A 27,726-nucleotide genomic window follows, 5' to 3' on the forward strand; every position below is an offset into this window, starting at 1 on the left:
GCACGTCGTAAGGGCCCCGCCCCTCCGTCCGCGGCGCCTGCTCGGTGGAGCTAGCCAGCCGGCAGCTTGGCAGAGCGAGCGGAGCCTCGGCGTGCCACGGGACCTCACTGCCTAGACTGTCGCTGCCGCCCCGCGCGCCGAGACCCGCCATCCCAGACCCCGACTCCCTTTGGCTCGGCCCGCGCGCCTCACGCCCGGCTCGGGCGGCGCGACGGGAGGATGAGCGGCGGGCGGCGGAAGGAGGAGCCGCCTCAGCCGCAGCTGGCCAACGGGGCCCTCAAGGTGTCCGTGTGGAGCAAAGTGCTGCGGAGCGACGCGGCCTGGGACGACAAGGTACGGAAGGCCCGGCGAGGGAGGACGGGCCCGGGTCTTCCTCGCCCCGGCCGGCGGGGCGCGGCCATGGGAGCAGGGAGCGGGGTGGCGAGGGTGCCGGCGCGCAGTGGAGCGAGCGGAGCTCCTGCCCTCCTCCGCCGTTTGCTCCGCAGGGTCCGGAGTAGTTAGCGCTTCTTGAAGACTGCGCACGTGCCGGGTGCGGAATCCCCGAAGTGGGTTTAGTTTGCACATGGGGAGGGGTGGTTCTGCCCTTGCTCGATTAGATGAGAAAGAAGACATGCCCTGTGAGCTTGAAGATTCGAGAGCCGGGTCTAAGACCACTTTAGGAGGATGTGAGTTAGTTAGAAAGTCGCTAGACCTGGGTAAGAAGAGGTTGAGGACTTAAAGATGCACTCGCTGGTCTTCTTCAGAGGATCTGAGCGTGGACGCCTCCTACCTTTGCTCCATCCCGTGATCTTCAAGGCGGTCACCATGCAGCCTGATTCTAGATGGTTTGAAAAGAATGCTATATTTGGACTCCTTCCGTTGTTTGGATTGCTGAAATTGGGCTTTCCTTCCTTCAGTTCCGCCATGGAGGGGGGAGTACTTCCTGAAGGTGCCCTTGGCCTGCCCCCAGCCCTGCCCAGCTCTTGCAAAACCTGTAGTCTTTGTGATCTGCTGTGTCATATTTGTATCTTTCCTGGTACAAGGACTGGTGTCTGGAATCCAGGGTGCTCTTTGTTGGGTGAAACTTGGATGTGCTGGCACAGGCCTAAAGCACTTACTTCTCTACCTCCCTACTTCTCTGTGGCTTTCTCAAAAGTCACTCACTGTACAGGAAGGGTGGGTATTGAGGTTAATAGTTTTTCTTCCTGGAGACTGTCTAGAACTTAGCTGGTCAGGTAAGGGTTATCTGTGGCCAGGAGCACAGTGCCACAGTCAGTTCAAAACAGGTTCATTTATGTAGCTTCTTTCAAAGAAGTAATGATTTCTCTAAAATATAGTAGAGTATGGGCTCTAGAATTAATCACAGTGTCTAAATATATCGTTTGCCATCACACTATAGTAGAAGAAATGACAGAAGAACCACATATGGAGCAAGGTGGTGGTGGTGGTGCACACTTTTAATCCCAGCACTTGGGAGGCAGAGGTGGGGGAATCTCTGAGTTGCAGGCCAGCCTAGTTTACAGAGTGAGTTCCAAGACAGCCAGAGCTGCACAGAGAAACCCTGTCTCGAAGACAAACAAACAAAAAAGAACCATATACGGGGACTAGAGAGGGGCCTCAGCAGTTTAGAGTGGGCTCCAATCCAGGCACACATATGGTGAGTCACAACAGTCTGTGACTCCGGTTCTCAGGGATCCAGTGCTCTTGTCCAGCATCTATGGGCAGCAGGCACATACATGGCACACATGCATATGTTAGGATAAAACATACATATAAATTTAGAAAAAAAGAGAAGAACCACATGCCAAGCTAGACATAGTAGTACACACCTTTAACTCAGTACTCTTGAGCCAAGGCCTAGTTTACATAGCAGATTCCAGGCCACCCAGGGCTACTCAATGAGCTTGTAGGAAATGTTAATAAGCTTTTGCTTCTCCACCTGTAGCTGTCCTGTAGCAGCCACTCCAGATAATGCATACGTTGTGTCTTTTCTATAGGATGAATTTTTAGATGTGATCTACTGGTTCCGACAGATCATCGCTGTGGTTTTGGGTGTCATTTGGGGCGTTTTGCCCTTGCGAGGCTTCTTGGGAATAGCAGGGTAAGTCTTGGGTATCACAGTTCTGTGGTTTTGTCTGTCTGAGACAAGAGCTCACTCTGGAGCTTAGAACTTAGAGCAGTTTTCCTGCCGTGGCCTGACACAGCTGGGATTATTAGCAAGCAGCTGTGCTCAGGATCCTCGTTTCTATTCTTTACTTTTAAAAAACCAATTTTTAAAGGAACAGGTTGCCCCTTGAACTCCTGTTCCTTTTGCCTCCTTTTCCCAATGCTGTTGATGTTTACAGGCATGCGTCAACATGCTTGGTTGACTCTTGGTTTCTTTTCAGGTAGAGGCTCTGTTTTCCTTTTATGACTGGCACTGTGTGCATCTGATTACTAAGGCAAAGAAGTTACTATTAGCACTCCTGGGCCGCAGTGTCCCTTAGTTCCTCAGCCGGGAGCATCTCATGTCAGGCCAGTCTGTCTATTCATGGGTCTAACATGCCTTCTTGTAAGTGGGTTACATTACTTACTGGCAACAACCGTGGCCTGTGTGGAGGAGCTTTGGAGTTGATGACTTTTTTTTTTTTTTTTTTTTTTTTTTTTTTTTTTTTTTTTTTTTTTTGCTTTGTAGTTTGTTTGACAAACAGCCCTTGGCTTTGGCAGGAATTATTTTTGAGGTCCCTACATTTTAAAAGTAGAAGCTTGGCTCTGCATATTTTCCTTTACTCCTGGCCAATGACAATATCCGTGACACCTGCTCATGGTTCAGTTTAGCAGTTAGGGAAAGCAAGTTGCAAGTCTGTGCCGGTGAAACTGCATTTAAAGGCAATAGGAAAATCCTTAGAATAAGCTCTTATAGAAGTGAGGAAGGAAGCTTGCCTTTTCTCTCTTCACATAGGGAATATAAATGAGCACTCTTCTGTCTCACCCCTCTCCCATGGAAAGCCATACTGGTTGGTTGAGGGCTGATGGTATCTCTTACTAGTTCATCTTTTTTTTTTTTTTTTAAATGTGTGCATTGGTGTTTTGCCTGCATGTATGTCTGTAGACGGGGTCAGATATTGGAGTTACAGGCAGTTGTGAGCTGCCATGTTGGTGCTGAGGATTGAACCCAGGTTCTCTGGAAGTACTCTTAACCACTGAGCTATCTCTCAACCTCTTACTAGTTCTTTAGAGAGGGAGAAGTGAGTATGTTTCAGAAATAGAGTTGGCAAATTTCTTGGACAGTAGTAATTCCAAAGAAATACATAGTAGTCCCTCTTGTTATCAGATCTATTCCAAGACCCTCAGTGGATACTCACAGCCAATTACATATATCTGAAAAAGTTTAATTATAAATGGAGAGCTACACATGATGGTATATGCCTGTAATCTCTGTACTTAGGAGGCTGAGACAGGAGGCTCTCCATGAGTTTGAGACCAGCTGGACTGCATAGTGAATTCCTGGCCACTCAGCCAAGGATATGAAGTAAGACTCCGTCTCAGAAAACCATTTTTAAAAATTACAAATAAATCATTGTGAGAGATTAACAACAGTAACTAATAAAATAACAACTATAGCTGGCCAAGGTAGCACACACCTTTCATCCCAGCACCTGGGAGGCAAAGGTAAGCAGATCTCTAAGAATTCTAGGCTAGCCTAGTCTACAAAGTGAGTTCCAGGACAGCAAGGGCTGTTAGACAGAGAAACCTTATCTGTAAAAAAACAAAAACAAACAAAGAAAAAACCCAACTATAATAATATAAGCCATGTAATAAAATTACATGGTTCTTTTCTCTGTCTCAAAATACCTAACTGTTGTATACTACTGCTAGTGACATTGTTAGATGGCTTTTCTAGTGTATCCAGATTGTTAGCATCACTAATTTTGAGGCTGTTCCTAAGTAGAGCCAGGGTTATGTGAGGACAAGCATTGATACTGTCTGATAACCAAGCCACCATTGACTGACAGGCAGGATAATCTCCACTGTAAATGGAGGGATGCTGTGGTGAAGTGGGACAGCGGATTTCACACAGCCTGGAGTGGCGGATGCATTGTATTTACATGGCACATGTTGATTTGTGAAATTTCCCACTCGTCCATGATTGATGGTAGATAACTGAAACCACACCACTGAGGAAGAGGGACCTACTCTTCTGTGCTCCTAACCAAAAAGGTGTCCTACATTTTTCTATACTGAGAAGGCATTATATAAGAAAACCATTAAGAGTTACTGCTGTGGATGCTTAAGATGGGTCATGGGTGACGAGATACTGAACCTACAGCTCTTTCTAGGTAGATGAGAGAGAGTAAAGGTAAAGTCAGAATGCCAATCACCTCACTTGGCAGAGAAGGAGGCTGTCCACCAGTGCAAGGGAGAGACGGTGCTAGCTCAGAGCTCCTACACCTATCTGACCTTACAAGACTATGTTTTCTCTTTGCTACACAGGCGTGCAGTGTGTGTGCACACAGAGGCAGAACAGAGTGCCAGCTGTCCTCCTCTATTGCTCTGTGCAGTGTTGCCTTCAGACAGGGCTTCTCACTGGACCAGCAGCTCACCACCCCGTTAGGCTGGCTTGCCAGTGAGCTCTCGAGGACTGCTTGTCTACAGCCTCCAATACTGGGATAACAAGTATATGTTGCCATGACTGGGCTTTTATGTGGGTGGTGGGGATTTGAACTCCAGTCCTCAAGTTTATAGAACTAGTGTTCTGAACCACTGAGGTATCGCTACAGCCCTTAAAACATTAAAAATAGTTTTGTTTTTTATTAGTTTTCATGGCAATCAGATCAACTTAAGGTGTTGGTTCTCTCTTTCTACCATGAGGAAACCTAGAGGTTGAGCTTGGGCCGGCCGGCTTGGCTGCAAATATCTTTGCTCACTGGGCCCTTTTGTAAGATTTTGTTATGGTTTCCTTTTTTGAGATAGTGACTTAACTCTGTAATCCTGGCTGCCTGGAACTCACTTTGTAGACCCTGCTGATTTTGAAGTCACAGAGATCCATCTGCTTCTGCCTCCCTAGTGCTGGGATTAAAGGCATGGGCCACCATGCCAGGCCCTTCTGTAGGATTCTGAAAGGATTTCTCTGAAGGCATGCAGTCTGGGAATGATCTGACAAGTACCAGAGTAATTCGTTGCAGACAGCCTTTAAAAACTTTATAAAAAAAAAACTCTGCATTCAAAGTCTGGGTCTGCTACTTTGAAGCCATATAATCTTGGGCTTACTTGAGATCAGTTTCCCCATCAGTAAAATGGGGACAAGGAGTAAATCAGTAAAATGGGGACAGATGAATTAAATGGGATGCATGAGTAACTTGCTAAATGGAGACCAGTTTATCAGGCATCCCGGGAGTCTGCCCGCTGCTATTGTCACGTGAGTAGATTTACAAAAAGTAGTAAAATGCGCCTTCGAGAACAAGAGACGAAATATACTTTGTACTGTATGTATGTGGCCACTGTGCCAGACAGAACTGCCCGTTTCTGGGATTTGGTCCCACACTGTCACCGCAGCCAGTTTCTCACCCTGGACAAACCCAGACTTCCTCTGGGTTGGCACTTTCCCCTGCTTTGGAGATGCCAAGAACTTTGGTTATTTCTCATTCCAGTCCCCATTTTCCTTTGCTTTAGGTCTGACCGCCTGGGCCTTGTCCCTAGTGAATTTCTCTCCTCTTCAGTTTAGCTGCCCTCTGTCCAGCTCCTGCCTTGCTTTATCTCATTCTGTTGTGGCAGTCAGTTACAGTAAACTCATGCTTCCTTTTTTGTAATTTGCCTGAGAACTGGCTGACCGCTTTTCTGTCTACTAAGGTATTGCATTGACGACCCACCTCTGGGTGTCAGCTCAGCATAGGATCACTATGTGCTCACTTAATGCTTAATTTCTTTTAAACTGTTTCATTTTTATGTATATATTACATGGATTTATTTCATGTGTATGAAGGGGACACCTATCCATGTAGAAGTAAGAGAACAACTTGGAAGCATTGCTATCCACCATGTGGATTGAACTGTTTTGATTGCAGTGATTGAACTTAGATTGGCAGGCTCAGCCTTAACTGTGAGCCATCTCACTGGCCCTTTTGTTGTTGTTTACTGCAGTAGACAGACTCACTGAATTATAAGGCTGACCTTGGATTTAATCTTCCTCCTCATCCTCCCAAATACAAGAATAACCTTGAACTATAATTTGTTTCCACCTCAGATACTGGGTTTTACATGTGTTTCTCATTTACTCAGTAGAGTGATACTCACCATGGAAACACAGTCAGGATGGGGCCCTTCTAGAGCTTTCTCACACCCGCCTCTAACCTCACTCACTGTAGATTTAAATGCCTTTATTTCTGTGGTGTCTGTCTGAATCAGGTATTACTTCTGAAAGCCTTTTCCTTGTCACCCTACTTACTGACTCCATGGTCCTTCTCCACGTCAGCTTATTATCACTGTGGGCTAATCTGGTTTGGTTTTCCAAATCCATCCCCTACCCCCCACCCCCATGACAGGGTTTCTCTGTGTAGCCTTCACTACCCTAGAACTCACTTTGTAGATCTGGCGAGCCTCAAACTCACAAAGATCAGAATGCTTCTGGGGTTAAAGGCATGTGGGACCATTGCCCAGCCTTTTTAAAAAAATTATTTATTTTATATATCAGATGTTTTGTGTGCACATAATATCTATCTGCACGTCAGAAAAGGTCATCTGATCCCATGAAAATATATATATTTGAGAGCTACTGTGGTTGCCAGGAATTGAACTCAGGACCTCTGAAAGAACAGCCAGTGTTCTTTACTGTTGAACCATTCTCATTCTAGCCCAGACTGGCCTTGAAATTCTAGCAGTCTTTCTTGCCTCAGCCTCCCAAATATTGGATCACAGGCACAGGTGACCATTTCCAGAGCTAGCTTATTTATCTAAGCTTTCCAGTTCAGTCTCCAGCTAGAACCAGTAAATCAGCCTGTCCAAAAGAAAGGTCCTTTAGGGGATAGGAGGTGGCCAGATGCCAAGATTTCTGGCAGATGAGGGTGTGGCTACAGTATAGTCAAAAGTCTTGTTTCTTTGAAATCCAAGAACTGTTGCCCCACAGGCCATTGGGTTTAAAATGCCTTTGTCTCATCTTACCTCTTCAGCCACATGCTCATCCCCAAGACACATTTGCTCTCCAGTCCTGAAACATGAGTAACAGATGGAAACCAGACTTCCCCACTCCTGTTTCCTCTGCTCAAGAGAAACCCAATGTGTTACTGTCTACAAACCAGACTTGTGAAGCCTGTACACCCAACCCTCTCACCTCCCATAGGATACATACCAGTGACTCCACCAAACATCTGTGTACTTCCTTGCACTGGTCTATATTTTACTCCTTGGAAACAATCTGTATTATCTCCCCCACACACACACACACACCCCTCCTCCATCCTTTCTATTCACTGTGTTCAGTTTCTGCATCAGCTCAATACATCCTGGGGTCAGAGGCTTCCCTGGGGTGGGGATGGGGTTCATAAATCATCAGTTTCAACTCCATTCCCATTGCTGTTCTTAGCCCACAATAGATGATAAACTAGAGGCAAGGGTATCCGGTTTACCTCTTCATCGAGTCAGTAACAAGCAGTAGAAGTTCATAAATGGCCTTCTCTTGGGAATTAATGCAGAGAGCAGACAGTGTTTTTACTTGCTTTACTAGACCATAAAGCACTTAAATATATCTGTCCCCTGACCGTTTTCAGCTGGAGCTATGTTGAGGCTCATGGCTGGTAATAGGTCTTATTTAGGGTGGCACGACAGCCATGCTGATTTCTCTTCAAGGAGGCCAAGAGGAATTCTGTGTGCTTTACATTGGAGAGTGAGTGAGTGTAGTGGTGTGCTCCTTTAATCCCAGCACTCCGGAGGTAGAAGCAGGGGACCTCTTGTGAGCTTAAGGTCAGCCTGGTCTACATATAGATTTCCAGGCCAACCAAGGTTACATAGTGAGACCTTATCTCAAAAAAAAAAAAAAAAAAAAAAAAAAAGTACATGGAAGAATTGGGGCAGTGCTAGGATTGGAACTCAGAGTTGAGTGTTGTAGACAAGTGTTCTGTCATTGAGTTCTGCCCCATGCTTTAATTGCTTTATTTCACACTTTTGGCTAAAAGTAGTTGTTCCTTCTTTAAATCTCCAGCTTAGTTGGGTAGGCAGCTCCACTTAAGATCTAGATATTTTAGATATTTATGTATTTTCTCTTCACTCCTCCAACCCTAATAACTATTGGAGTCCCCCCACCCACCCTCATTCTACATATGAGAGAGCTGAGGCCCCTCTGCAGAGACTTACCCAAACTCTCATGATGATAAAGTAAACAGATTGAGCCTGTCTTCCTAAGCTTGGAACTTCTCTCTGGGAGTCATTCCTGCCTGGGCTGGGCAGGGTGGGGAGACAGCACACATAGGCAAAGAATAAACTGGCACATGACGGGGAGAGCCTGCAGCCTCAGACCTTACAGTTTGTGTTTGGTGTTTATTTCTCTCACTCCAGATTCTGCCTGATCAATGCAGGAGTCCTGTATCTCTACTTTAGTAACTACCTACAAATCGACGAGGAAGAATATGGTGGCACATGGGAGCTCACCAAAGAAGGGTTTATGACATCATTTGCCTTGTTCATGGTATGTGTAGCTGGTAGTTTTACAACAGCTTCTGTTTTTTTTTTGTTTTTTTGTTTCTTTTAAATAAGGTATCAGATCACTCAGAAAAAGCACTAGTTGACTTATTAAATTTGAGTTCAGGCTGAGCTACATAGAGAGACCTTATCCTTAAAAGAAAGGAAAAAGCCAAAAATGTAGATATATGTGTATATGAAATATATCCATTATTCATAATAGGGAAAAGTAACCACTCACATGGATGTCATCTGAAGTGTAAAATGTCTTCCATCCACACTGTAAAATGGTAATTGTTTGTGGTCCTACAGTATAGGTGAACCTTGAAAACATTATGCCAAATGGAAGAATCTAGACATAAACGGCTACATGGTTCCCCTTAGTAAAATGTCCAGAATACACAGGGTCATAAGACAGAAAGTAGGTTAGTGGTTGCCTGCCTGAAGGAAGAGAGATGGGAAGTAAATGACCATGGGAACAGACCTTTGATGTTTTGGGATTAGTGATAATTATCCTTTATGAATGTCCTAATGACCTCAGACTTATGCATTGCCATCTTCATATGGGGGAGGAGCCTGTGTTGATGCAGGTGATGACATGTATATTGCTTGTCTCTCCCATAGGTCATTTGGATCATCTTTTACACTGCCATCCACTATGACTGATGGCATTGGCTCCCATCTCTTCTGTCCAGTCCAAAGGACCCTTTTATTACAGCACAGATACATGCTTATTGGGGCACTCCTGCCGTGTGGAACCGAGAAGACCCACGTCTCCTGGACTTAGAATCAGCGTGTTGGGCATCAGTGTTTTCTGCAAGGGTTGTGAAACTTTTCAAAGAACCATCTGCCTTTGGGGAAGCATTTCTGAATTTGTCCATCGTCAACTGTTTTTTCTTGGATACCATCATGTAACAGCTGTTTGCCAAGTGGAGCTGCTGTTGAATCTGATGCGCCTCTGGATCCGGATCAAACATTGTCTTCCTTGGTTCTCCGTCAGGTGTACAGTTTTTAAACCATCACTGCATCTCAAGTCTTCTGAAAACACCATGTGCTCCATGGTACAATACAAGCAGCCGTCTAATAAGTTTCCATTGTAGGATGTTTTCAGATACTTGAATAAACAAATCTTTAACTGAAAGTGTGTTGGCGTGCCTGGTAAACTAAAGCCTTGCTTACCTACTGACATACCCTCAGAACCTAGCAGTGTTGAGCATAGCTCCTGCTTCCCCTTCCTCCCTCAGCAGCAGTAGCAGCCAGACTCTCTCTCTTTTGACTGGAGTTGGTGAAGGTTACTGCTTTGGTTTTGGTATTTTGGAGAAGGTCCACCACCTGATGTCCTGACGGAGCACTGAGATAGGTTTAGATGTGAGATTTGAATGGTGTCATTTTGTGTTTGACCACCAGGTGGCAAGACTGGGGTATGGGGAGGACCTGGCTGTGTTTGAAAGAACACTGAGCTTGGCTGAAAGGACTTGCTGGGAGACCACGGGAAGTTCTGGGTTGTCAGTCTCCCCTTGCGTGGGAGTTAGGTGGAGTCTACTGTGGTAAAGCCGTCAAGTGTTCCTCTTGTCTGTTTTCTGGGCCATCCTACCATCTGAGATGTGTTTGCATTCTGAATGAGACTTGTGGATTTTCCTAATATATTTTCTCTCCATGGAAATGATGATCTCTCCACCTTTTAGTAGGGCTGCTTAGCTGTTGTACTGGACATTCCTCTCAGGTAGTGACTTATCAGACCTCTGAAGTGCTTTACTCTCTGTTGAGGCCTGGCCCTCCTTCGAACTGCGCTGCACATGGACTAGAAATTGTAGGTGAGGATGAGGCCTTGGGAGAAGATACATGACTTATAGAAGGTCCAGGGGGGCCCTGAATGTGCCTGTGCCCCCAGACCCAGCCGTCTCTGCTTTTACAGCCTTGCCTCTAGGGAGCTTTGTCTGGGTCAGCTGAGGTGGAGCTCTAGGTGCCACGGCGTTGGTTCCCCTCCAGCTTTCTGCTTTAGGACTAGACATCATCCAAGGAGTTCTCCTCAGTCAGGCTGATGTAGGAACTGAGGGATTCTCGGAGCCCCTCACTGAGAAGAGATGCCTCCCCACTGGCAGGTGCTTCCAGAAACAGGAGGCTGCTGTGGATGGGGGAAAGCGGGTGAAGGAGTCACTTCCCCTGTGCTTGCCACACAGTTCACTGCTCTTAGAACAGTACCATGTCACTGACAAACTCAGGTTCCTGGTGTTTTAACTGACCCTGCTCCATCTTACCTCCCTATTCAGGACTGTGATCGCCCACCCATTCTAACCTTCATCCTGCCCTGGCTTCCCTGAGGTCCGTGCCTCCCTTTCCCCTGACACTGCCTTGTCTTCTATACTCCTCTAGCCTGGGCTGGATTCTAGAAGTGTCCCTGAATGTGACAGCCCCACTGTGGATTGTGAGTCTATGTCTTGCGCTGCCTTTATATTTCAGATATTCCCCTTACCTGTCCAGCTTTTTCCAATTCAATGATGATGTTGGCACAGTCACAGGTAGAGGTGTATCTTTGCCAGGTAGTGGGCCAAGCTTCTGCAGGACACAGGGCTCCCTGAGAGCACAGCAGATGCCATCTGCTAGCTCTGTGGAAGAAATCCAAACACATGATATGCTACCTGCCCCGGGAGTTTTCTGTGCTTGGCATATTGAGGGCATGGTTGCCAAAAAGTAATAGGAAGTGAAATCTCAAGCTATGAGTCTCATAAAGGCTGAGATGTGATGAAAGGTCGGCTGCGGCAGAATTATGGGATACTTAATTCAGTGTAAAACTGAGAAATAAGGAAGTAGGGAGTGGTCAGCCTGGGACCTATCATATCTCATATCTACTGTGTAGAACCACCTTGTAGGAAACCCCGAGTCAACTCTCAAGAGGTGTCCCTACACACACACACACACACACACACACACACACAATTTTTTTCTTTCCTCAAGACAGGGTTTCTCTGTGTAGCCCTGGCTGTCCTGGAGCTCACTCTGTAGACCAGACTAGCCTGGAACTCAGATCTGCCTACCTCTGCCTCCTGTGTGCTGGGATTAAAGGTGTGTCCCACCACTGCCAATAAGGTTTTCCCTTTTGTCTCCTTGACACCAGAAATGCTAGCTAAGGATCGCATTGCACCAGGAATAGCACAGCCTGGTTCCTGTGGGAAGAGCTCCTCAGCACCCGTGCACATTGATTTGGAATCACTGTTGCCTGTGAGATTCTGGCCAAGCTCACAGTTGGCCTGCAGTTCTTTGTCAGCATGGGATGGAGGCAGCTCTCACCCACATCCCAGCTGCATAAGGATAGATAGCAGAAGTGCCTCCCGTCTACAGCTCCAGCAGGTCAAGCGTCTAAGGGCACAACTGACTACCTCCTAGGCCCTCATCCAGTCTGCAGTGCAGGCAAAATGTAAGCCTTACATACCAGAGTAGTGCTCCACCAGGGCATGGAGTGAGGGGAAGGTGAGGCGAGGCGAGATGTACAGCCAGCCATTGTCAAGACGCTGTATCCTGTAGTGTCTGATCCTGTCCCAAGATGCAGGGCGGCTGAGGCGGATGGACAGGGAATAGCAGCCTGAGGAGGAAAGGGTCCAGGGTGGATCTGAGGTCCTGCTAGAGACCCAGCCTTGCCTAAGTTGGAAGAAGGGAGAAACACAGCCACAGCCCAGTCATCAAGGGGGATTCTGAGGTCAAAGGCAGGACAAAGACTTGGTTGTAATCGGATTCTGTGGTCCTCGGGATGGGTGAGGTGTGAGCATTAAGTGTTTGGCTCTGTGGATGGACTCAGGTGGCACAGGGTTGGAATGAGAAAGTAAGTAGATGTCAGCATGGCCGGAGAGAAAGTCACTTTGGAAAGTTTGACGTTAACAGTTGAGTTACACCTTTACACCCAGCAGTCCCATCTTATACACACCCAGCAGAGCTCTTCAGATACCTCGCTCACAAACAGCCTGTTGGGGCCAATGGTACAATAAAGTGAAGAGGTTGTACCTCAACAGTAAAGTGTTGGCCTACTGTGCTCATTACTTTGAGTTAGGAAATCCCCATTACCTCACACAAAGTAGAATGATCCTTACAGAATGCAGTGCTAAGTATGTAGCAGAGAACACTGGGACACACTTGTAACCCCAGTGCTCAGAAGGTGGAGGCAGGAGAATAGAGTTCAAGGCCCTTCTTGGGTACATGGTAAATTTGATGCTAACCTCAGCTTCTGAGACCAGATTGTCTCAAAATAAGCAGCACTGAGCAGCAACAAGTCACAGAGTCACTCAGCGTAATTCAGCAAGTTGAAAACCTGGGATGGGAGCTGCAGGGGACGTGTGCTCAGCAGGGTTATGAAGAGGCAGCTGCTCAAGGCCAGCCTGGTCGGTACACGGGGGTCTAGGCTGGGCAGGGATGCATAGTGAGACTGTCTCTAAAATAAAACAACAACTATAGCCATCACTGAGGAACTGCACTCTCCCAGTTCTCTGACACCTGTTTTATAAAGCAGGCTGTCTAGGTTTCAGTCTCTGATGGAGCCACATTCTGTAGAACCCCAGCCATCTGCACCCAGCAGCCCTGTTGCTAAGGCACAACCTATGGCACACTGGTCTTTATACAGGGTTTCTCTGTGTAGCCCTGGCTGTCCTGGAACTTGGTCTGTAGATCAGGCTGGCCTTGAACTGCCTGCTTCTGCCTCTCCAGTGCTGGGATTAAAGGAGTGAAGGGGTTAATCATTATCCTGATCTCAACAGCTGTGAGCATTCAGGTGGTGAACTCTGCTTGGCATGCAGCAAGCAGTAAGTATTATCTGTACTCTGACCCTGTGCTCCTGCTGTTCCTTTGCGGTGGTTTGAATATGAATGGTCCCCATGGTCTCATATTTGAATACTTGGTCATTAGGGAATGGCACTATTACAAGGTGTGACCTTGTTGGGGTAGGTATGGTCTTATTGAAGGAAGTGTCACTGTGAGTAGGCTTTGAGGTTTCAGATGTTTAAGTCAGACCCAGAGTCTCTCTTCCCTGCTGATCCAGATGTAGAACTCTCAGCCACCTCTCCCTCTGTGCCACATGCTTCTCACCACAACAATAATGTACAAATTCTCTGAACTTGTAAGCCAGCACCAACTAAACATTCTCACCTTCATGATGCACACCTGCCTTCTAAAGAAAGAAGTCTCTTGAAGGATGGTTCTAGTAAATCCTGCCATCTTCCCATCTTCATAGACATTCATCCCTAAGCCCCAAACTCCGGAGTCACTGACTGCTTCCTCTCACACTCTCTTGATTTGGATCTGGAATGCCTTCCCAAAGCCCAGGGTGAAGGCAGGGCACCAGTGCAGTAGTGTTTAGAGGTGAGGCCTTTGGGAGGTGATGGGATTATAATGGCTCGGACTTTTCCCAGCAAGCTTTTCTGTTCCCTGGCTGCTACAAAGCAAGCAGCTTCTCTCCATCACGTTCTTTCACCACAAGGCAAGGTGACTGCCAGCAGAAACCTATTAAACCTTTTTCCTTTTGAGTCCAATTATTTTGTCATGGCCACCAAAAGTTAGCCTGTCATCAGGCCCTCCTGGCTATGTTCAGAGCACACCAGGAATCTGACTACCTCTCAACCAGACAGAGCGAGTGGCTGTTTCCCATGTGGCTTGCCACTTCCCACTTGTCACCTCCTCTTTGGAGCCCTCCCTGTCACATTTATAATCAAAATCCTCACCTTTGAAAGGCTTTGCAGAATCTGACCTCTCCTTGATCTGCTCCAGGCTCACTGGCTCTAGGCTGAGGCGTCCTTCCTCAAGGCCTCTGCACGTGCACACTTACCCATAGACACACCCTAACTCTGCTTTCTGGTTTCCTTGTGGCACTTAAGGATGACAGGCACTTTATTTGTTCACTGTCCACTTTGCCACTGAAACTCTGGCTGGGATCTTTTTATACTTTGGATCTTGAGTGTCCTACTGTTTGTTTGTTTGTTTGTTTGTTGACAGGCTCATTATGTAACTGAATCTGGCCTTGAACGGTGACCCCCATGCCACTGCCTCCCAGTGCTCCGATTATAGTGAGATTCTTGAAGACTTACTACCTTTGCATTTCTTGTAGAAAGCATTGAACATTTGCCCCTGCTGGCCATGGGGCCCTCCACCCTTGTGAGGGTAGAGTGCTAAGGTGCACACAGGCTGCCCAGCTGCCCGAGTGGATATGAAGGAACTGGTGGTGTGGGAGGCAAGGGTGGGTCTGCCCTTGGCAGTCTGATATTAAACAGCCCTCACCTTCCTATCTGGAAGGCAGTCCACTGCAGCTCTCCATCCTGCCCAGACAGACTCATCTCATTCATTTCCCCAGCAAACGTCTGCTGAGCCCCTGCTACAATGCCAGACACTGCACAGGCCAGACCTAGGTGTAGGGGACAGTAAGTAGACATGCGCTCTCTACCCGGCCATCTCCTCACCAGGGTTGTCCTTGATAGTCCCCATTGGACGATGAGCTCCTGTGTTCTTCTCATAAAAGTGCAACTTTCAATTTTGTTACAAGAAAATTGCAGCTGCAGGGGAGAACTGCTCACGATGTCATGGGAGTCTCAAAGAGTGACAACAGTGGGAGGGACAATTGCTTGGACCAGGAAGGATGGTCTCAGGGGAGAAAATAGGGGAAACAGGGGAAAACATGTTCTCAGAGTACCTGGTGGGCAGTGACGGAAGGCCTAGAGAAGGACCTACCAGACCAAAGGCGGTGCAGGTGGTCCTGCACTTTAGGACACTCTAGTCGGCTTAGGCATGCGTGCCTGGGACCTCTAGGGTCCATTCCAGTAGTGCTGGGAGGAGTGAGGAATGCCATCAGGATCCACCTATGGGAAATGACTAGCAACCCCCTCCTGTACTTCCTCCATAATGTTATGGTTGGGGTCATCACAATATGAGGAACTGTATTAAAGGGTCCAAGTGTTAGGAAGGTTCAGAGCCGCTGGTTTAAGAGATGCTGAACCCTAGGCTGTTCCAGCTGTAGCTGGAGACTGGGAGCCACCATGTGGGAAGTCTGACTCGGCCAACACTGGGGAAGTGTTTACCACCTGATATTGGGTAGTGCTAAGCCCCTAGGTGGAGGAGCTACATCTTTTTCTCTAGTCTTCCTTACTGTATCCCACACAAAACGACAGCAGGAGAGTGAAGGAATGATGCTTGTTGGAAACTGTTCTTTATCCTGGCACAGCTCTCTGGAGCAGTCCTGTGGCCTGTGCGGTTTTTAGGACCTCCTTCATAAAGCAATACTCTGGGGTCAACTCAAGTCTGACTCTCCCCAGGCCTAGATCATGGCCAGGTAAGCTAGAGGGAACTCTGACATGATATGGGGGTTGCTGAGAGAGTGGTCTTGGGAGCACAGAGCTGCAGGCTGTCCTCCTTGTTAAATACACAACCCCAGCCTTAAAGCTGCAGCGGGATCCAGGTCCAGGCTGATCCTGGAATCAAGCACAATTGCTGAAGACTGTGATACTGGCTACTTATGTGGAGGCAGGAGGATCACAAGGCCCGCCTGAGTGAATGAATTCAAAGAGCCTGGACAACTTAGTGAGATCCTGTCTCAAAACAAAAAGTATGTGAGGCTCTGGGTTGGATACCCAGCACTACAGAAAGAGAAGAGATGATGTCACACAGCAGTGCTCACCATGTCACATGGGACAAAATGCACAGGATATATGTGAGCACCCCCTCCCCTTTCACCACTGACCTATACTCAACCTGACTTCTCTATTACGCCCTTCTGCGCTCTCTTCGGTCACTTTGAGAGAATGGAGGAGAACCACCCAGAGAGGGAGGCAGATTTCTGGCCTCTATCCCCAATAGGTCTGTGGTGGCAAGAGCTGGCACTATCACCAGGTCCAGAGCATCCCAATGACTCCTGTGTATGAAGACCTGAGAACCAGCACTCTAGAACATCACTCAGGACACTAGAACTTAGTCCAATTTGGGGTTTTGCCCCTCAAACTGCAGAATAAAAATGTAGAACCATGAAAGGACAGCATGGTTTCTGGTCGAGCAGTGGCTAGAGATGGCCGGAGACCCCTCAGGTTGGAGATCCCGAAGGTTGGAGACCCCACAGGTTTCCCTGCAAGGGACAACATGCATTTTGCCACACGTCCAGACTCTAGGCACCTGACAGGAGGCCGAAGACCTCCATCGATCCACATCTTTCAGTCACATAGGACAACGCCCCTACCAGCCCTTCCACAGGTAGACGGCATGACTACAGGCCACAGAGCCTCAAAATATATCTCCATATTCATGAGATACCTAAAGGCCAGAGGGTGTAGCCAATTAAGCATTCTTTCCCAGATCTCCTCCTTGCAAAAGGTATTTAGCCTCAGGACCTCCCCGAAAATACTGGGGTATAGCTTCATCCATTTTCCACCATGACAATAAACATTTTGAGATCATGGACTCACCTTTCTTGGGACCCACAGTGGGGAATTGTGGAGAACCGTGGAGAAGGTTATCAACTACAGAGCTGCTGCTTAATCTCCTGCTGATAACCTCTACGTTCCAGCCACCAGCCATGGAAGACACCAACTCAAGCAAGCAAGTGAGCAACTGTGACCCAGCCAAGCGAGTCACCACAACCAAGAGTCTCATCCCCACAGGACGCAGCCAGAGCCCATCCTTCACCATCCCCCCTTCGGTTGCCTCTATGTCCTTCTGTGGCTTCTCAGCGGCGCCTGAGAGTCCAAGGGCCTGAGAACTAAATGGTCCCCGGCTGCCTTTTGGCCCGGGGATGCCCAACTCAAGAGCTCTGGCCCCCCGTGGGACCTCAGACTGTGTGCTCCCACCCTGAACAGGGTCCTGAAGCTTCTCATACCCGTTGTCTGCTCTGCGCCAGCGTGGAGTGAACACAGATTCCTGTGCTGCTTCCTCTCTGAGCCACGGCCCTAGCCCTTGATGGGGGCAGACGCGGGACCACAATTTAATCCAACAACGGACACACTACAACCTCACATGAAAATGCAGACGATCACTTAGTATCTGAAATGGGTTTGACTCCCCTGGACTCCTGACTCCAGCACACACTGGGGTTTCTTGCTCTACTTTACTACAAACAAGCCTTGTCCAGTGAGGAGCCTCACTTGAGGGCACTTTCTCAGATTCTAGATTCCAGGACACATTCCTGACCAATTAAGCCAGCTCATGCTTGGTGTGCAGGCATCCGTGTCACAAGCTTCTCTGAGGTGATTCTAACATACAGCTAAGAGCTAGTTCTCAACGTTAAGTTCCCCAGGCTATTAGTGTAAGAGAGGAGCATGTTCACCCCAGCCTAAGGCTCAGTCAGCAGGCTGGGTGTGCAGTATTCCTGTAGGTAATTCTGCTGCATCCCTGTTGGGGCCAACTTTTAGCAGAAAGCGGCTATCAGCTTTGCAGCCATCTTGAGCCATATACCCTGACATGAGACTTGGATTACAATAGCCTACAACAGCTGAGCACACTCCGATAATCTTGGTTTAGATACCTTGGGTGTGTGAGATTAAAGGTGTGTGAGATTAAAGGTGTGTAACTTAAGAGTGTGACTTAGAAGTGTAGAGATCAGATTTAGAGACAAGACCTAAGGGCATGATTAAAGGTGTGACCAAAAGGCATGGCTTAGAAGTGAGACATATAAAAGGCAGAGGCAGATGAGAGAATCAGACACAGCAGAGAGAAGACAGAGAAGCAGGCACTTGGAAGAAGTAACTTTGAATTTGGAGGCACTAGGAACTAGGAACTCAAGACTTGGGACTTGGACTAGGAAGAGAGACTGAAGAACAAACGGGATTGAATCATGCTCTATCTGGTCTCCATTCTTCGAGTCCGTTCTCACTCTCTCTCTTGCTGAACCCCGACGACACGCGGACTGGAGCGGCAACTTGGGCCGGGATACAGTGGCCGCCCAAACGCGGGGCAGCCCGGGCCTCAACATTTTGCTTGGGCCGCGACATTTTTGGCCGCCCGAACGTGGGGCTAGTGTGGTTCTCAACATTTTTGGGGCCCGAACAGGGACTAGTAAGGGTCGCAACACATCCCTGGATAGAAACCCACAGGTCTGTAAGCAATGAACTAAAGCGATCTCTTTACCCAGGCTAGGTATGTATGTATGTATGTATGTATGTATGTATGTATGTATGTATGTTTCAGCTTAAGCTGTGCTGTGGAAAGGAAGCCTGGAGAAAAGGTGGGGATCATGCATACATCCCCATGACAGGCTTTTTACATGTGTGCTGGGGTTTGAACTCAGGACCATATGTTTGCAAAGCAAACACTTTTCAGACTGAGGCATCCTCCAGGTCCTTCTGCCTTTATTTTATTTTGTAGATGAGGGCCTTAATCTGTATCTCCAGCCAAGCCTAGATCTCATTATTAGCCCAAGTTGGCCTTGAATTCCTGGGTGATCCTCCTGCCTCTCCTGAGTGCTAGAATTAGCGTACCATCACTGCTAGCCCTCTCTGTTGAGACAGGGTCTCACACAGAACACATATGCCCTCAAGTCTCTATGTAGCTCAAAGTGACTTTGAATTTTTGATCCTCTGGGCTCTGTCTTCCAAGAACTGTGTTTCTGGCATGCACCACCTTGCTCTAACTTGGGGTCTTCTGTTTCTGATGAGAGTAGCCTTCTGATTGACCTGCACTAAGTGCTGGCAATGGGGACGCTGGTCCCAACATTTCTGTGGATCCTTCCAGGCCCTTGAAGATCTTTATGGATCCCTCTCGGCTCCTCCATCACCACTGCATGAGGTTCCCTGTATGTGCTCCTCCTTAGTTAAGAGGGCAGAAAGAAAGCACACAGGGTGGTCACTGTACTCCTGGGACTGCACCAGATGGGTGGGGCGGGGTAGCTGAGCAGTGAGTACTTCCTGCGGCTTTTCTAGCTCAGGACTGGTAGGTCTGCAGGGTTCCAGTCACCACCACCGCTGAGGTTTCCTGTTTGCAGCTGCTGCGCTGGGGCCAGCTGTTCCACCACCGCCCGCAGTCAGCCAGTGTGTGTGAGGTTTGTTCGAGGGTGAGGGGTTGATGTTTCTTGGAAATTAGGAGGCTGGAGAAAGGTTCATTCAGAAGCCTCTGAGAGAAGTGCTGCAGGGTGGAGGTAGGGTACAAGGACTCTGACAGCCCAGCTCAATTAGAGTGGACACAGGAGGTGTACCTACATCCAGGAGTGTCTCATCTCTTCCCTAGGCTGTCACTAGCAAACTCCATATTATTGACCCTTGAGGTCTTGGGGTGCCTAGCTTGTGATGAACATTTGCTAAGAGATCATATCAACTGCTGTCTTGTGAAGAGGGATCACCACTGCTGGTCCGAGTAAAATCCCAGTTGCCAAAATATAGACTAAGTTTGGATCCCTGTTGGTGGATTCATACCCACTTTGCTCTATTGTGAAAGGATCCTCAAGGAAACAAGGTGGTTCAACTCTAAACCCAGGCACCCACTCCAGGAAGTCTCCCCTTGGTTGGGATAGGTAAACTGTCTTTCCTTTTACACTGGTGGCTCCATCTCAGGGCCTTTTACAGTTCAAGCCGAACTGACTGAACTCAAGAAACGTCTGCTGAGGGGAATAGTGACAGCCTGCCTTCGGTGGCCTCCTGTCCTGAGCCCCACTCTAGAGAGGTGGGGATGGGGACTGCATTTACCCACCTCTCCTGGTCTGGCTCTCCCTGATGAGGAAGGCCCCTCCGGGGTTCCCAGGTAACAAGAGCAGTTCCTCAGCTTTCTCCCGGCTCAGGCCCTCGTACAGCCACCTGGAGGAGCGAAGAGGGGCAGGGTAGGCTTGTTGTCTTAAGAGATACTTCCACACCTCTGTATGACCTTGATGAGATCTGCCCTTGCCCTCTGGGCCTAGAAATTCTCTGTACCAGGAGGAGCAGGTTCTCAGCAGCTTACAGACCCCCTCTTCCTTTGCTCTCAGGGTCCTGCTCCAGAGTCTTTGGGGAGCAGGCTTAGGCTTTCTTTGCCTGGAGACTCCATTCCCAAGTGTCCTGGGCTGGTGGAGCAATGACAGTGTCGGTTGCTTGCTTCCAGCCTTTGTCCCATCACTGCCCGGTCCACCGGCTCTACTGTTGGCCCACTCACCTTTGTGAGAAGTACTCCTTTGTGACCCCACTTCAGATTGTCCTTATAGAGTGGGCCTGTCTCCTACATGTCCCCTTCAGTGTCCTCTACACTTGATCTCAGCCACCTTCCAAAGCCCCACAGCATGACACCTCCTCTATGGGGCCTCCTCTGAGCTCCTAAGCCTCCGAGGCCAAGCTGAACAAGACATGAGAGTTGCTCTCTGTTCTTTTGGAGGGCAGGGTCTAGGCTCTGTTCAGCCTGTGGTCCTGCATAAAGAGAACAATGTGGGAAGAGTGGAGGAAGGTCCCCAAGATGGAGCTGAGCCAGGTACTCACTCGTGGGAGACTTTAGCCACATACACACTGGGAATGTGATACTCTCTGCCCGAGACTTCTGACTGGACTGTCCACCAGTCTCCATCCCTGTGGAGAGATCACAGAGGGCTCCGCCTTCATTTGGAGTTTGCAAGCACCTTTTCCACTCATTTCCCAGAATTCCCTACACCAGGCAACTCCAGGCTCCTCCTTGGGTGAGGGTCTGACAGGGTGGCAAATGATCCAAGGCTTCCTGTTCCAAGGCCTGACCCCACTGTCTCTCTTCCTGCAGTGTGTCAGGCTGCCAGAAAACCACCCAGAGACATGGTCACATGGAAGCCTTCCAAGAAGAATAGCCCTGTGCCTCCCTGCTGGTTTTGGAAGAATCCCTTCTCCCACAGGGCAACCTCAGGGTCCCAGTGTGGTAGACTTACTCAGAGACAATGGTCAGTGGCTCCCCGAGTCTCAGAGCTAGTCCGGACTGCTCACCTGCTGGGAAACTGCCCAGGGCTACAGCTGTGACCTTGTGTCTTTCTAGAGAGAGGGATAGACACACTTACCCGCTTGGTCAGTCCTCTCTCAAATGTGAGGTCTAACTGATTTTTGCCTGGGCTCCCCTCAAACACCCCTCCCACAGGCACCCTTCAGGAGAGGGGTTAGCCCCAGAGTCTGAAATGTTTCCAGCAGGCTCTACAGAGCTTGGGAGAACCCAGAGAGCTTTGGGCCTTCAGCTCACGTGGGTAGAGGACTTGGTTCCTGGCTGTGCCTCCCTGTGTGTCTTTCTCCAGAGACTTTGATGAAAGGATTCTACAAACTAAAAACCTACAGTCCAGAGGCAGGGGTACTGCTTAAGTAGAGCAGCACTTGCCTAGAATGGGCAAGGCCCTGGGTTCTATCCCTAGCACCACAGCAAAACAAAACAAACACCCACCGCAGCTCGACGCCTGTATCACATGGATCTCAGGTGGGCCTCTGAAGGGTGGTGAGACCACACAGCAGCTCTGAGGGCAGGGGAGGAACTCAGGAAGGCTAACAGCTTGGCCTGGGGCCCCAGGAATGAGAACATAGTGAGTTCCAGCATAGACATCTGCTGTCATCAGGACACAGAAGGCAGGGTCTGTGAGTGGATGGCAACCTCCCTTTCCAGGATGGAGTTCTTTCCCACACATCTGACTCTGTTTTCTTGTTGTTCCTATCGCAGGCCTCTGGAGAGATGTCCGTGTGAACAGACTCTGTAAGTCTATAGCACTGTGCACAGGCACGGAGTGGAGTCCCAGTGGCCTATGCCCAGGGCAGTGAGTGAAGGCCTGTGCTGCCCCTGAGAAGTACCACCAGAGGCTGCTATTGCAGGCTTGACCAGGGCAAGTGCCCCAAGGGAGCATATGACTAAGCATACCTGGACCCTGCACGTCAGGCCCTACTGGTGTCTTTTTCCATCATTTTGCTTCTTTCTGGACCCTTACCACTGCCCAGATGTGTGTGTGTCTGTGTGTTTGTGTGTGTCTGTGTGTGTGTGTGTGTGTGTGTGTGTGCGTGCATGCGCACGGCTATCTCCAATGTGCAGGTCTTAAGGCCCTGATGCAGCATTCAACAAGGAGAAGGGCATAATTCCAATCCCATACCACCCTGTTCACAGGCCCGGGCTGGGGAAGAGGGGAGTGTGAGGGACTAGTTGACAAATGCACCTCTTGGGAAGGGCCTCAGCCTCCTGGGAGGCAAAAGTTCCAGTGGAGGAGTGATTGGCCTGGGTTGTGGAAGCAGAGTGAAGCTAAGGCACCAGTCACTCTAGGAATGATCAAGAGAACTTAGTGGATATAATGTCTAACCTGGAGGCTGGGCATTAGGTAGCAAGCAGAAGACAGCCCACCCAGTCTAACCATCCCTCCCTAAACCTGCAGAGCCTGCAACTGTCTGTTGAAACCTAATCCACCTGCCGCATCTCTCTTTCCTTCCTCCTGTCCTTTCTCAGTAAGGGTCTCCAAAAGAAAGACTTGTTAGCACATGGATTCAGGCTGCCAGGAAGAGCAGTCAAGGTTAACGGGAAAGGTTCTTTGTCTCTAAGGAGCTCCTAAGGTCCCAAGGTCCCACAGGACTCTGGAGTGCACTCAAGAGGGAGCTAAGACCCAGGAGTAGGAGAGGAGGGACAGACAAAAGAGGATCCAGTAGGTAGGTGAGGGTGGAAGGGTCTCTGCTGTAGGTGGGACCCAACCTATGAACCTGCTCCCGAGTATTCCCTCTTAAAAGGTTAGTAGAAACTCCCACAGCAGGAAGCTCCTTAGACCCCAGGGTCTTGCCTGCCCAGGGCCTGGTGTCCCTGTAGCCAAGAATGCCTGATGACCCCTGAGGAGGTCTCTTTCTCATAAGGGTAGAACAAAGAAGCCTGGGAAAGATGCTTGCTCTCCTGAAAGCTGTGGCCTTGTATGCCTAGAGGGTGAGCCCAGTGGCCCAGCCTCACACTTTCTTCAGAAAGGCTGCTCTGACCTGTCCCTCTGCACACTTTTATCCCTATAAGACCCTGCCATCAAGCCTAACACAACCATCACTTGTAACAGTTTAGTTTCTGGCTCTGGGGAAGAGACTGGGACCATCTTGTCCATTGCTGTCTTCAGTTTCTGTCACATGGCTTGCCACCTGGCAGAGCCTCAGTAAGTTTAAGATGGAGGCAGGCCTGGGGAACACATGACTCCTAGAATGGGCTGGTCACAACTCATATTCCTCCTGGGACAAGGCAGCTCCACAGAGGGATATCCTCCTTTCCTTGGAGACTGGATGGAAGGGAGAAAAGATCCCCTGAGTTAGGCACACCTGCTGGGGTGGTCACCACTCTCAGAAGCACCAGGATGACTCAGCAGCCTGCGGCTGCAACTAGCTCAGTGGAAAAGAAGGCGGTCCCTGTGGTTTTCAGGTTCTTCCTGAAGGTATTCCACTGCAGATGAGAGAGCTCCAGGGCCCCAAAGGCACCCAGGATGTCACAGCCCTGAGGAGACTGGTACTAGAGAGATAAGAGGCTTAGGTGGAGAGCAGGAAGAGAAAACCCACATCTTAAAGGGTCTGGAGGTTGAGAACTAGCAGCTTCTGCCCGAGCTCAGCTGCCAACCATCTTGGCCCTGCAGCCTCGAGGGGAGGTAGTTTACTACTCCCCAGCCCCTCCTAACAGCACTGCTAGGTTTGGATGATCTTGGTATCTATCTGGACCACCATGGCTCCACACAGCATAGAGATAATGTCTGGTCAAACCAGTTTGGCTATTTCTGTGAAGATAGTTTTCAAACAAGATAATCCCACCCCTGTTTTGAAACAAAAGACAGGCTCTTCCAGTGTAACCCTGACTATACATAAACCATGCTTCTCCTTGCCTGGCCTTCTAAAGGAAGTATAGAGTATAAGCTTGTATTGCTGCAGCTAGCTTGATGTTCAGCTTTAAACACATTTTTGTACATGTGCTGAGAGTGGAACCACAAGCTTCCAACGTGCCAACCATCAAGCATTCTTAACACTGAGTTCCACTCCCAAGTCCTCACATTTAATGTTCCAGCCCTACTGCAGGCTCAACAGAAGCTGGGAGCCTGTCTGACTCGCTGGGAAGGGCACTCATAGGCTTTCAGTGAAACTTGGGCTTTTATTGGGGTGGTTGGCCAAAGGTGCACTGCGGTACGGAGATTTAGGTTTCTATAGCCTTGTGAGGTTTGGTAAGGGCGTGGGGGCCCCACAGACATCACCTACCTGATTGTATGGACATGGGTTCCTGGCCTGGACCAGAGGAACTGGAGCTGGAACTGGAGCTTGGGCTGGAGTTTTTCCCTCTGCTGGGCAAACTTCCCATCATTCCTCAGCAGACTCTCAGAAGCACACTGAACCTGAAAAGGGGGCTGCTATGTAGACAGAGCCCTGGGTCCCAGCTTGGACCCAGATACTTGACTGTCACAGGTGGATGACCTGATCTGCCAGGGCTGAGGAAAAGGCACCACAAAACTGAAGTATCTCAACAGCCAGCCTCTCAGGACCTTGCAAGTCATCACCATGTTGGACTGACTAACATAGACTCCAAGTCGAGACCGTGGACAAGTTGGAGGTGATTTTCTCTGTGTCCCATCCTTTCTAGGCAGTGGCTGTTCTCCATCCAAGTCTTCTGAGCCCTTTCTTATGACCCCACCCATAGTTAGTCCCCCTTTTTCATTCCCTTGTGTCTGTCTGGACCCCATGCTTTCTCAGGAAGCTTCAGCCTTTCTGGATGACCCTCCTTTGAATCCCTATGGACCGGAGAACCATCCATTCCTTAGGCCTGGGGTCACATTCTGCTAGGTGGTAGCAGGGAAAGTCACTGAGCTCTTTCCGAGCATCCCAGGGACCATGGCTAGGGTTAGAGGTGGGCCAAGGAGGAGCAAAGGTCTTGGGATGGGAGTCACAAGCAGAGGCGACACTGAAGAGTCATTAGTGCCAACGGCACTAGGCAAGACTGCTGGGAGTCTGTCAGTCCATGGGACACAGTGGTGGCTTGCAAGGCTCTGAGGGACTGACTGGTCACTTCCCTTCTTGGTGTCCCTTTCCTCATCTGAGAACTAGGGATAGCCACACCCAACATTTGGGCTGGGTAGATAGTGGCTGGAAAGCCAGCCCTGGGACCACACTTCCTTCCTGGTCTTGAATGTTCTCTGTGACAAACTCCTCTAGGAACTCTTTTCTCTTTTCTGTTGTGTTCATTCCGTTTCTTTTTGGTTTTCATGAGATTATGAACTGAGGACTATGTTCCCTAGGCTGTCCCCAAACTCTTGGGCTCAAATGATCCTCTTGCCTCTTAGCCCTGTGACTGACTGTCACAGGCTCAGTGGGAGTGTTTGTTCAGTCTGCCATTACCCTCTAGTCCCGTCCCTGTCCTCAGCATTCAGTTAGGCCACCAAAGCCATCAGCACACATCAACAGAGTGAACCAAAGTGAGCAGCGTGCTCTGACAGTGTTTTGTCCTCAGACTAAGCAGATCCTTGGTTTCTAGATAACACTGACTTTCCAAGACTATGGTAAGCCTTTCAGTGAGGGGGCTGGGTTCTCTAATCCTTTTCAGATAGTCTCACTGCTTTCAGCAGGACAAGATGTAATTTCACCTGTTCGGTTCCGTTCAGCTGACCAGGCACTGCCAAGGGCTCACTGTTGGAAGGAGCGGCTCACAGACTAGCACGAGGACACAGTGGGTGCCTTCCTTACCATGGAGATACACGTTGCCTGGATGAGGATATTACTCATTAATGCCATGGGATGACATCCATGTCCTGGAATTGTCCCCACTGAGTAGAGACACAGCCTTGTAGGGATGACAACTCCTCTGTGCTTGCTCCCTCCGCCAACCTATCTTGCAGCCCTGTGTCATCATCTGGAGAAACAGCATTTGTCTCTGCTGCCTCTGTGCAGAACCTCAGTGTCAACAAGCAGAGTTCAGGGACACCAAGTAGGCTGGTGCCCTAGGATTGGCCTGGACAGCCCCTTCCTCTCAGACTTTGGGGACTGGGCAGCTTTGGTGAGGGTGGTGGTCCTGCTGCCTCCTGGGGGCTGCCATTTGCTCACTGCCAGGGCAGCTCTTTCATTTGAGCTGCCATAAGTACGAGGTTCAGGCTAAGGGTCACGGCTTTATGTCTGCCATGGGTAGCATGGGGGACTAACTCAGAGCCGCTGTGTGACCTCAGACACAGTATGCAGCTTGTGGTGTTTCCTGTGATGAGGGGTCCTAATACTGACTCACTCCACAGGGTCAAAAAGAAGGTTGGAGGTGATCAACTTCCTTGCTTCCAACAAGACCACAACCTTCAGGACCCTTGGGCCACAGGGGACCTGCTATTGCTGGACCCGTCTCTAAGACTCTGCAACATTCTCTTCCTGCTCTGGCCAAGGCATGGTAACTCCTGGGGAAGATGAGGCCCAGGTAGCAGCAGTGAAGCTGAGGATAAACAGGTGCTGGCCACATTTGCACAAGAGATCATCTGGCACACATCTGAGCAACAGCCTATGTGCTTAGGCACTGTCTGTGGTGTCCCAGTGAGCGAGTGGGCAGAGTGTTGGAGAAAGGCAGCAGAAACTGCACAGTACCCAGTGCAGGCTGCTCTGCTTCTCTCTAATTCCATTTTCATTGTGGTGACCTCGTGTGGAGGATGAGCTGCCTGCTGCTCAGGCAGCAGGTTAGACAGTGCAGAGTTAGGAGGGCTCTCTTGTCTTTGATTTTGTGGGCTTGAATTTGCATCTGGGAACTGAGCGCAGAGGCTCAGTGACCTGTATCCTTAACTTTGCTCCTTTTGCAAACTGAGCCCCTCACCCTGTGAGAGCAACTGAGATACTGCAGGGGACTGTCTTTGGAGAGTAATCTAGAGCCCTTTCCATCACTGATCTGCAAGACTCTTGGTCTAGGAGAAGAGACCTTAGAGGCATGAGATCTTGGAAAAAGTTTTCTAGAGGCAATGAGAGGGGAGAGCCTACTATGTCTCTGTGGATCCTGGAGACCTCACACAGTCTACCATAGCTACCAGTCATCGTCCTGGAGCACAACCACAAAGCTCACTCCCAGTCAAAGGGGACTGTTCTTTTCCACCTGACACAAGTCCACCAGAAAACAAAACAAGCATACTTACAGATTTGCCATCAGAAGTTTGGTGAGGGCAGTCAGCCAAATGTGCACGGTGGCCAGACAGGTCAGGCTTTTGCACGTCCTAAGGTAGTCAGCATCTTAGACCCCAGCAGGTTCACTCTCAGC

The 27,726-nt window shown here is 49.1% G+C and overlaps 2 protein-coding genes across 3 annotated transcripts; one reads left to right on the top strand and one right to left on the bottom strand.

Annotated features, from left to right (window-relative positions):
• Window positions 1-9,769, top strand: Rab5if (RAB5 interacting factor). 2 transcript variants are annotated; one of them, XR_013108943.1, is made up of 5 exons: window positions 1-333; window positions 1,977-2,080; window positions 4,453-4,635; window positions 8,506-8,635; window positions 9,253-9,299. XR_013108943.1 is itself a non-coding variant. In XM_034496719.2 (4 exons), exons 1-4 carry the CDS (start codon window positions 220-222, stop codon window positions 9,292-9,294), a joined length of 390 nt encoding a protein of 129 aa, XP_034352610.1. In that variant the 5' UTR covers window positions 17-219; the 3' UTR covers window positions 9,295-9,769. The 2 variants fall into 2 exon arrangements, 1 of the variants encoding a protein (XP_034352610.1); XM_034496719.2 differs by lacking the exon at window positions 4,453-4,635 and having other exon boundaries at window positions 17-333; window positions 9,253-9,769.
• Sla2 (Src like adaptor 2) lies at window positions 9,452-27,726 on the bottom strand. Its single transcript, XM_034496715.2, has 8 exons — window positions 27,605-27,726; window positions 24,717-24,850; window positions 21,428-21,527; window positions 21,015-21,101; window positions 20,263-20,366; window positions 12,059-12,208; window positions 11,102-11,234; window positions 9,452-10,753 (listed from the first exon to the last, which is right to left on the bottom strand). The coding sequence occupies exons 2-8, from the start codon at window positions 24,817-24,819 to the stop codon at window positions 10,633-10,635; spliced, it is 798 nt and encodes a 265-aa protein (XP_034352606.1). The 5' UTR covers window positions 24,820-24,850; window positions 27,605-27,726; the 3' UTR covers window positions 9,452-10,632.

This window comes from Arvicanthis niloticus, chromosome 2 (genome assembly GCF_011762505.2).
Source record: "Arvicanthis niloticus isolate mArvNil1 chromosome 2, mArvNil1.pat.X, whole genome shotgun sequence".
NCBI lineage: Eukaryota > Metazoa > Chordata > Mammalia > Rodentia > Muridae > Arvicanthis > Arvicanthis niloticus.

Coding starts and splice junctions, on each gene's coding strand:
- Rab5if (XM_034496719.2), top strand. CDS start 220: ATGAGCGGCGGGCGGCGGAAGGAGGAGCCGCCTCAGCCGCAGCTGGCC. Junction 334..1,976: donor ACGCGGCCTGGGACGACAAG/GTACGGAAGGCC, acceptor TCTTTTCTATAG/GATGAATTTTTAGATGTGAT. Junction 2,081..8,505: donor GGCTTCTTGGGAATAGCAGG/GTAAGTCTTGGG, acceptor CTCTCACTCCAG/ATTCTGCCTGATCAATGCAG.
- Sla2 (XM_034496715.2), bottom strand. CDS start 24,819: ATGATGGGAAGTTTGCCCAGCAGAGGGAAAAACTCCAGCCCAAGCTCC. Junction 21,102..21,427: donor CCACTGACCATTGTCTCTGA/GTAAGTCTACCA, acceptor ATCTCTCCACAG/GGATGGAGACTGGTGGACAG. Junction 11,235..12,058: donor CCTGGTGGAGCACTACTCTG/GTATGTAAGGCT, acceptor TTTCTTCCACAG/AGCTAGCAGATGGCATCTGC.